This window comes from Denticeps clupeoides, chromosome 2 (genome assembly GCF_900700375.1).
Source record: "Denticeps clupeoides chromosome 2, fDenClu1.1, whole genome shotgun sequence".
In the NCBI taxonomy this organism is placed as follows: domain Eukaryota; kingdom Metazoa; phylum Chordata; class Actinopteri; order Clupeiformes; family Denticipitidae; genus Denticeps; species Denticeps clupeoides.
This window is the reverse complement of record NC_041708.1, coordinates 20126281-20136679: the sequence shown is the minus strand read 5'-3', so window position 1 is coordinate 20136679 and position 10399 is coordinate 20126281. Positions and strand designations below refer to the sequence as shown.

The 10399-nt window shown below is 44.7% G+C and overlaps 1 protein-coding gene across 7 annotated transcripts in view; it reads left to right on the top strand.

The window, feature by feature from the left end:
* rreb1a (ras responsive element binding protein 1a) overlaps positions 1-9426 on the top strand; it is a 39209-nt gene extending 29783 nt beyond the window's left edge. For all 7 annotated transcript variants that reach the window (XM_028957970.1, XM_028957960.1, XM_028958016.1 and 4 more), the window contains 6 exons: positions 413-555; positions 2228-2417; positions 2612-5258; positions 5342-5506; positions 5604-6416; positions 6515-9426. In XM_028957970.1, coding sequence (XP_028813803.1) covers positions 413-555; positions 2228-2417; positions 2612-5258; positions 5342-5506; positions 5604-6416; positions 6515-7023 — 4467 coding nt within the window. In that variant the 3' untranslated portion in view covers positions 7024-9426. The remainder of the gene's footprint in view (positions 1-412; positions 556-2227; positions 2418-2611; positions 5259-5341; positions 5507-5603; positions 6417-6514) is intronic.
* Positions 9427-10399: the final 973 nt, after the last annotated feature.

Sequence of the window (10399 nt, the reverse complement as noted above, 5' to 3'; positions counted from 1 at the left end):
TGAACCAGAAGATGCACTTATAAGTCCACTGGGTCCCACTTACTACCATTGTGCCCCTAAGCAAGACACATAACCTTAAGTTGCTCCAGGAGACGGTCCCTGTAACGACTGATTGTAACACGCTTTGTATAAGTGCATCTGATAAAGGCTGTAAATGTAAAAAAAAGTCTTATCTAGTCTGATCTGATTTAGGTCATAGAGTAAAGACTTGTTACATAGCGGTAGCTACATAGAAACTTTAATGTGTGTGTTTTTGTTTGTTTTATACATACTTTCCATAATACATACTTGAATATTACTGTGTGTGTTTGTGTTACTGAGAGCATAAAACATGGCCTCTCTGTGAGAAAAATCCCAGTCCAACGTATGTATTTTGAGGAAGACCATGTTTAGAACTCTGTCTCCTTTGTAGGTACTGGAAGACAGTGTTATGGAGGAGGGGGTTTCAGTTCAAGCTGATGATGACCAACTGCCCTGCCCCATCTGCTTTAAAACCTTCAGCTGCAAAAATGAGCTAGAAGCTCACATGGACACACACCCTGACACCACTCTCAGGTACAAATACACACACAAGCCTGCTGAACTTGCCACATCATTCACCAAAACAAAAAACTGCACTAAATCATCAAAATTACATCACAAATTCTCACCAATTAAAATACATGAAATAAAAAAAAAATTACATAGAATGTGTAATAGAGTATTATTATTATCTCACACTACCCATTTTGGTTTTGTGCTTGAAACTGCAGTAAAACACACACCACCTTGCTCTGGAAAGTCTGTGTTCAGTGTAGCTGTCCGATACATGTGGTGAAACAGGAATCATTCAACTCTTTCAAATAAATAAGTTATGTGGGTGACTGATGTGGCGAGATCTTTCCTTTTTCTTCCATTTGACTGCATGATTTCTGACCCATGCTTGGTGAGTACTGCATAAGCGTGAAGAGATTGAGGGAGGGAGGTATAGATAGATGTCCTTTTGGGTGGTGAACTTTTAATAAATCACAGAAGGGGATATTTAGGGGTGCTGTTGGCTACACCCCCTTGCAGTTTGGCGGTCATGGGATGTGGTGTCCATGGTAACATCAGCATTTCCAGACCACTGCAATGCTGCTCTATAGGGAAGAGCAAAGAAAGAAAAAGCTAAATCACTGCACAGTCTAGCCTCCCATCAGCCCCAGTTGTGGTGGATGAGAGGCGATAGTGTTGGTGCTGGACAGAGACAGCGATACAGACAGAATATAGAGTGGGACATTGGCTCTGTTTCAGATGGGTGTTTGCTGGAGGCAAGGGATGCAAATTTAGATCTAATCCTGGCTAATCGTTGGAGCTGAGAGGGCCAGTTAAGAGGATATTAGCAGTAGTTCTATGGGCCACGATGTGCAGGGCTTTACACAGGCACCGGAGATATGTGCACATGTACACTTCATGCTAACTAAAACGAACGGCCACAAGTATGCACTTAACATACAGTAAAACTCATTCACAAATTTCTGTTGCCAGCCACAAACATTTTTAGAGTTTCATTTTACAGTGATTGGAGAGACTCACTGGTGCAGTGGGAGAGCAAGCTTCTGCTGCTGGTACAAAGAGCTCCAGAGGGATTATCTATTACCCATTACATACATACACACACACACACACACACACACACACACGGTGTAAAACCTCAGGTCAGGTGGCGGAAATTATGTATGAAGAATAGGTAGTTGGTGCTGTTGGTCCTTACTGTAGGAATGTAGTAGTCGTGTGTGTGTGTGTGTGTGTGTGTGTGTGTGTGTATGTGTGCATGCGCACATGTACATGTGTGTAGAAATAAGGCAGCTTACATTGTCCACAGACATATCATGACACGTCATAGACAACATTAAAAGAATTTTGCACTGTAAACCTTTAGAGGGAAGTTGTACTGGGACATTTTACATTTGTATTAAATAGATCACAGGATGAAGAAGTGAATTAGTCATTAAACACAACACACATCAGTTTCCCATTCATGGATTAAGCCTAGTCCTAGAATAGAGATCATCTTCACTCAGATTTTTTTGTTAGTCCTGGACTAGGCGTAATGCATGAAAGATGCTTGATCCCAATACATGACCCCAAAAAACATACCCCTCACCCTACACTGAAATCCAAGTGCAAAATATAAAAACTGCTCATGGTGTATATACGTTGCCATCTACACTGCTTTTCATCAATATATGATGTTACTTGACTCCAGGTGTGACCTGTGCTGTCTTTCATTCCGGACACACCGTGGTCTCCTCCGTCACAATGCAGCAATCCACAAACAACTCCCAACTGACTCCAGTGGACATCCTTTTATACAGAGCAACCCCTCTATCCCCCTGGGATTCCAGGACCTGGCCTTCATTGACTTTTCATGCCGCAAGTTCCCTCAGATTGCCCAGGTAAGAACACAACTGTAAAACAGTTTCAAATGTTTATTTGAAATAAGACTAATTTTTGAATGCAGAAAATGTGTTAAGAGTTGGAACACTTTGTTTTGAGTTTATGCAGTGATTCTTTGCCATTGTCTTTAAAATTGCTCTCTTGGTATTTTCTTTTTGTTTATATGTCTTTTTTTCTTCTTCTTCTTTTAAAGGTTTGGTGTGAAATAAACCTCCGCCGATGCATTAGTAAGATTCATCGCTTTGTCTGTGACACATGTGACAAGGCTTTTCCATTGCACTCTGCCTTGAACCTGCACAAGGTCACTCACCAAACTCCGAAGGGCATTTCAGAGTACACTGCCTCCACTATAGCAAAGAATCAAACAGTTGAAGCCCCCTCTGAGGAGAAATCCAGCTTTATGGGCTTTCTGGGCTTGCAGCATATCTCCCAGGTGAAACCTGTCCCTTCTGAGGAAGAAATATATCAGGCCGAATTGGACAGCATTCGGGTCATACATGTGGATCAACCAACAGCTGCCCTGCCCCAGGAGACGGGCCTTATAGCTGGACTTGGTGGCTTAGGCCTTCCCCTTCTAGATCCAACATCACTCCAAGGTTTATCTCAGCGTGAGGCTCTCGGCATTCTCTCGCTGCAGCCTTTCCATGGGGGCTTTCTCCTTCAGCCCGATGGGGGTGCTGTAGCGAAGCCTGTCAGTGGTGAGGTTAGTCTGGAGTTTGCAGATATCCAGCAAATCCTAAAGGTAGCATCAGCTGCACCCAACCAGATTACATTGCCTGTCCTTTCTAAGGCACCCTGCAATGCCTCATTGGTTTCAGGTTACAAACAGATGCCCCCTCTCAAACCCAAGCCCCCAAGCTTGGCCCCGAGGACCAACATGGCTGCCTCAACCCCACCTCCTCTCCTTAGTACTCAACAAGCCTCTTTGGGCTGCATTAGTCCCAGCCTTCCATCCCAAAACAACGAGATGCTCAAGAGCTCCAATTCATCTTCAGCATCGTCGTCAACCTCAGGTAGTAGTAATACATCTGTTGAGAGAATGCAGATGGAGGCAGATTGTATGGGTGATGCGCAGGTACCTATGGATGTTGACCAGCACCAAGTCAAAAATGAGATATGTAAGGCTGGCGATGTGGATGAACCTGGAGGGAAGAATGGTGATGGGGCAGTTCAAAAAGCTTCATATGCCTGCCGATTCTGTGACCAGGTCTTCTCTTTCTCTGGACTTCTTCAGGCTCACATGCGATACCATCTGGGAATCTTGCCTCACCAGTGCAACATCTGTGATTATGTGGCACCAGACAAAGCCACGCTGATACGGCATCTCCGTACTCATAGTGGTGAACGACCCTATGTGTGCTCCATCTGCCATTATCCTTTCACTGTGAAGGCTAACTGTGAACGCCACTTGCGCAAGAAACACCAGAAAACAACTCGCAAAGAAATTGAAAAGAACATTAAATATGTCCATTCCATCACCCCCTCTACATCCTCAATGTCGATCCAGGATACTGAACAGATGGGTACTGGTGAAACCATCTGCCGCTTCTGTGGGGATGATCTTAAGACCTACCGGGCTCTTCAAATCCATCTACGGACACATAATGGCTGCCAGCGGAAGCCCTTTGAGTGTCGGTGCTGTGGTGCGGCCTTCTTGGCCAAGAGGAACTGCATTCATCACCTGCTGAAGCAGCACCCCGACATTCAGGAGCAAGAAATTGAGGATTACATTTCAACAAGTATTCCTTCTGGTGTCACCTCCCAAACCGGCCTTGCCTCACCCCCTCTGAATGGTCTGTCTTCCTCCACATCAGTAGGACCAATACACCCAGTGAAGTTGGAGGATATGAGTTTTTATGGTGGTGATCCAGACCAACCGCTGGATTTCTCAAACAAGAGTCGTGGAGGAAGCAGCGCAGGGTCTCCAGGTATTAAAGTGGAAGGTACATCCTCAGCATATGACTGCTCTGTGGAGCCGATTGATCTCTCTATCCCTAAGAATCCAGAGAAGCGGCTAAAGAGAGATACAGGGACACTGATGCCCAGCCAAGATCTGCAGCAGACAAGAGAGTTTAAAAAGGAGCAGTCATCTATTGGGATCATGGACCACAGCTTGAGCCAGGCCCTCCAGATAGAAAAGGATGAGAAGCTGGGTGGCTACCAGCTTCCCTTGGCTGTAGCTTCCAGTGCCACTGGTAGGGCTCTTCGACTTAAGCCTCTTCTTCCAAAACCCTTGTCATCAACCTCAGCCTTGAAGGAGCTTCCCCCCTTGGCCTCCATTGCTCAGATCATCTCCTCAGTGTCAGGCATCCCAGACCTTCTTAAACGAGAGTCCGTTTCGACAAATACCACTTCACCCACTCTAAACGGTTTGGTTAGTGTGGTAGATGACCCTGTCCCTGATGGGTCTGTGGAAGATCTCGTAGTGGATGGCTCATCAAAACGATGCAGGAAAAGGCCAGCCAGGTACCTGGACTCTGCTTTAAAGACTGGCAGTGGTATTGACCTAGAGTCTAGTGGTGAGTTTGCCAGCGTTGAAAAGATGCTGGCCACCACTGACAGCAACAAGTTTAGCCCATACCTCCAGCCTGGAGCAGTAGACCTGGGCAAGAAGGATGGAGGGAGCCTCCGAACTAGTGAGAAGAAAGAGGCTAATGATGAGAAGCAATACCAGCAGTTTCAAGCACAGCCCACCACCCAGCCACAGCTGCTTCAGGGGCAGCAGTCCAAAGGAAAAAAGAATGCCTACTCCAACTCTGTGCAGAAAATGACCTGCCCCTTTTGTCCTCGAGTCTTCCCTTGGGCCAGCTCTCTTCAAAGACACATGCTCACCCACACAGGTACGATTCTTAAGGACACAGCTTGTACTTGGAGGAGGTTTTCTGTAGAGAGCGAATTTATCCCTAAATGTGTTTTGTTGCAGGCCAAAAGCCATACCCCTGTCCCAAGTGCGACGCCTTCTTTTCCACAAAATCCAACTGTGAGCGGCACTTGCTTCGCAAACACGGTGTAACCAGTCGGGTGTTGCGGCGGAACGGCATCATGACTAAATCCAAAGATGCTGAGGAGGCATCTCCAGAAAGTGCTGGTATGACATTGACAGCAAAACACTAGAGAGCTTGTTATGCGAATGTTGTGTTATCTACATGACACAGTGTAATCTTTGTGTCTGTTTGTGTTTTCAGAGAGCATGTCTGAAAGCGAACTCCATGTTCCTGAGGCTGTAGATCTCACCAGCCCTGAACTGTCCGTTCCTGACTATTATGATAATAATCAAGCGAAAATGCCAGAAACTTCTGCAGACACCAGCCTCGTGGATTCAGCAGAATCCCCTGTGCAGCATACACATTTAATAGAGGCCACAGAGGATGACCACAATACCACAGCCACCACTGATGACAATGACGATGACTCGCAGAGCAATAAGAGCTTGGACTTCAACTTTGCAAGTAAGCTGATGGACTTCAAATTTTGTGAGCAGGGTGATCAACCCCACTCATATCCAGCAGGTGGCAGCACCATACAAGAAAGCTCAGTAGGACCTCCAGAGGAATCCAAATACACTTGCAAGATCTGCTCAAAAAGTTTCCGTTACGCTGCAACTCTGACTAGACACGAGAAGGTGCATGAGTCTGAGAGTCAGTCAATCGAGGGCAGTGACCTTGCAGAGACCAATGATCAGCAGGACACTCAGAATGGCAGTCACAGTCCAAAGGAGGAGGACCAGGAAGATGAGGAGTTGGAAGGAGAAGACAGAAAGGATGCAACTGAGACTGAGGGAGCGGGCAGTGGCTTCGAAAGTGGCTCCGAAGATGATGAGAAAGACAAGGAGGAGAAGAGCGATGAGGAGGCAGTAGGGACTGAACCAAAAAGCAGCGAGGGGGAGATGACTGCGGGAGCATGGGGCAAGACTGACAAGAGGAAGAAGATCTGCAATGTGTGCAGTAAACGCTTCTGGAGCCTTCAGGACCTCACCAGGCACATGCGTTCTCACACAGGTAATGCACATTGCTCAATCGCAATTGTTTTTGTTAAGCATGAAATTGGAACGTATTTTTAATGTCTGTTTATTTCTACACTGTGTCTTTATGTACAGGCGAGCGGCCGTATCAGTGTCAGACTTGTGAGCGGACATTCACCTTGAAGCACAGCCTTGTGCGCCACCAGCGCGTCCACCAGAAGCCCCGGGGGGGCGATGGGGCTGTAAGCGGGGCCCCCCCTGGAGGCTCAGCCAGCGAAGGGGAGTGTACGCCACCCAGCACCAACCCCCACTCTGAAAATGAGCACGAGAACGAGGGGCCTGAGGGAGCTGGCGACATGGACGTCAACACACAGGAGGCAGAGCGACTTGCGCCTAGCGCGTCCGAGGAGTTCCAAGAAGCCCCGGTCAATCAGGAGCCGCCAGAATCCTCTGCCGGTGTCAACACCGCCACTTCGGAGATGTCCAAAGAACCAGCAACGTGCTCTCCCTCTGATGGCTCCTCAAATACAGAGATGGAGGAAAAAACTAGCAGCTTCATCCAGGGTCTGTTGCAGATTCATGCCAAGCCCCCGCTGGAGCACATCCTGTCTGCTGCTGAGCCTCCATTAGTGGGCGTGGAGTGAGGGGAGGGCCTCACCGCCCTGGTGTTCGGTATCCTATGCAGTCAGTCACTGTTTGGCCGCTGGATGCAGTGCCATACAACAGAACACTGAAAATGCAGAGGGGGGGGAAATGAAAGATGAAAAGTTTTCAAGTGCCTTGCTCCGATTTCTTTCTGTCTTTGTCTGCATCTATGGATCTAAGTTTTTTTTAATATAGTATTTTATGATTTATAATACATTTCTTTTGAATCTTTCAAATATAACCTTAAAGAAGCAATAAACTGAATTATTTAGATTAAATGTACAAAACTGAGTTTTGGTGTATTTCCCAACTTTGGGACGTGATCTAGTTACAGCTGAGAAATGAATCAAGCCGCTCAGCCGGGCTGTGGACTTTTTTTATCAAGGCTCGAAAACTGGATAACTGGATAAGCAATACCATTTTTTTTAAAAAAGGGCTCCACAAAGACTGATTTTCCTCAGAACAGATTCTTACTCCACTGACAAGAAAACCTCCTTACCAATAATTTATTTTTTCAGAAGGAATGAATGAAATGCCTGCTGTTATGCTTGGGTTTGTTATGAGGTCCTACTTCAGGACCTTCCTTGGCCTTTTTGTTGGCTACACACTGCTGAGCATTCGGTCCAAAACACCAGCTCCTATGCACTCAACACATATATGGGCAATATTTGCCCTGGGGGGGGGTGAATCCTGCAGTGTTCTTTTTTTTTTTTTTTTTTTGAGGAGCAGGGTGAGCCAAGACACCCTCACCTAAAGCCTTACCTTAAGCCAACCGTGGACTGCTGTGTGTTTGTGTGAATGTATGGGACGTCTGTCTTTGTCTGATGGAACACTACCCATGTCATTATTGTTGTGTACTTGTGTGGAACTGCTGCCTCCTCCAAGACGTCACTCGTTTCCTACCATTTATCTTTCTATCTTTCTTTCTCTCCATCAATTGTGTTGTTGTTTTTTTTGTTCCCCTCTTTATAAAGAAACATCAAAATGCAAACAGCATAAAAACCTCAAACTGTAGAACACTGAGCGCTGACGAACATGTGAGACTCCCCATGGAGCAAAGTGAAAAGAAGAGCTTCTGTGCAAGAGTATGAGCGATTGAAGAGAATATGTTCATCCTGGCGGGCAACCCAGACTCCCTGAGATTGTGCAGATTTTGTTCAGTCTGTAATCGCCCCCCGGTGGTAATGTCATGGCATGTCTCGCAATCAGTTTTCTCAGCACACACTGGAATAGCATTGAGGAGCTTGAGAAGAACTGCAGTTGTGTTGTCCGTCTGAGCACCATGGCTCTTGAATTTTTGTCTTTCTCTTGCTCTGTGCTAATAAGAGTGCATGTAAGGTGTGTGTGTGTGTGTGTGTGTGCGTGTGCGCGTGACTCCTGTAAAGAAAGCACACACATTTAATATGTATTTATTTAATCCCAATGGGGAGTCTTTAACCGAGTAGAGGAGAAGCCATGTATTAACCCATTTATGCTGCAGAAGAAATCCGATTCAGATCCAGTAGTGGGGTCTCCTGTCTTTGATATGGGACCCTTTTCCTAGCCATAATCAACATTGATTGGTTCTAAAGCTTTACTTAGACCTTTGTGTGTATTAGAGGGTGTTCTTTTTTTCCTGAGAAATTGAGTTTGGTTTGGAAAATTATACTTTAAAACTGTGAAAAATGTAATAGTTTGTGTGTGTGTTTTTTTTTTTTTTTTTTTTTTTTGGGGGGGGGGGTTGTAATCTAGGTATAGGCTAGGGTATTGTCTTATTTTGCATGTGAATCTTACAGTTCTTCCTCTTCCTTTTTCTTTGCCGCTCTCAGGATCCTTACACTAAAAAATTCAAGTCAATACAAATTCCAATCCCCCCTTTTCCTGAGTTGCATAAAGTTATATATATATTTTTTTTCTTTTTACAAGATTTTTTTTTCTTGAAGAATGACTGTCAATCACTACAATTAGCACTTGACTGTGAATTCAAATCAGCAGTGTGGAGTAATGGAACGTAATTATATCAATGTTGAAGAGCACATTTCAGCATTTTCGCTGTGCGTTTTTGATTTGTTGTTGTTTCTTTTTTGGTTTGTTTTTTGTTTTTATGGTTTTTAAGAACAATTCTATCCCCATTGTGTACGTTCTAAACCTGAAAGTAGTTAAACCTCATAACCAACCAAAAGGCTTTGTGCCAGTCAGTTTTGATGTTCGGACCCATCCTCAAAGGGAACTCTGCATCGCTGCTACTCCCTACCACAGACTTTACTCAACTGGTTCTAGAAGAGGAACCAGTGTTCTTTTCAAGTGGAGATATTTGGACACTATTACCATCTCCAATGTACAAGACTTCAGAATCCAAAATGATGATGACTTTTTCTGCATCAGTATGATGAAAGCAATAAAGATTTATCAAATCAATCTGATTACTGCTCTGTCAGGAGTACAGTGGCTACTGTTGTGGCTGTAGAGCAATAGTGTGTGTGTGTGTGTGTGTGTGTGTGTGTGTGTGTGTGTGTGAGAGAGAGCATGTCGGGTGTAGTTATAGAATAATGAGGATCAACTGCTCTCACAAAGAATGATATTTTGTCACTTTTGCCTCATCTAATGCAAAAATGGCCAAAGACTTAAATAAAAGTGATAATAAAATTATAAGGTTAGGTTAATGCTTAAAAAATAAAATACACTGCCTCTCCAAGAAAAAAAAAAATCTGGATTAAAACTGATACAGTTCTCATTCCTTAAACAACCACATCAGAAGACATGTCCTGTGGTGTTCATCTGTTCCAGAAATGTCAAATTATTGTCATGCATCAAACGAAAACAATGACATTGGGTTAAAATCATCCAATACATTGTCATAAACTGGAAAGATCGTGGGGAATCACTGAAACATGTGTTGAAATAAAATAAGAAATATCACCGGTGAGAGTATGAGCATGTACAGTGCAACACCAAGGGATTGAGAATCAGTGAGGCTAATTGGTGGGAAAATGGCTGGGCACATAAAGATTGGTCTGTGGAGCGATGGACGAAGGTCATGATGAGTCCAAGTTTACCCTGTTCCAGAATGATGGGCGCTTCATGGTAAGAGAGGCAGTATTTACATGTACAGTCCCCCTGGTTAAGTGTCTTGCTCAAGAGGAAGGGTGGCATGGTGAATAGCGACATGGCCTCACACCTCCAAGGTTGTGAGTTGTGATCCTGGCTTGGACCTTTTGTCTGTTTGGAGATATAGAAAGCAGTATGTTTAGTGTTCCTATTAGAGATGTAATACTCTGATCCTTTTAATGATCCAGCTCCCTTTGAGTCACTCTATAAACTGATCTGAGTGAGTGAGTCACTTGAGTCAGTATTGCCAAATCGACATCTGAGAGTCAAATGAAGTGTTTGAATAAT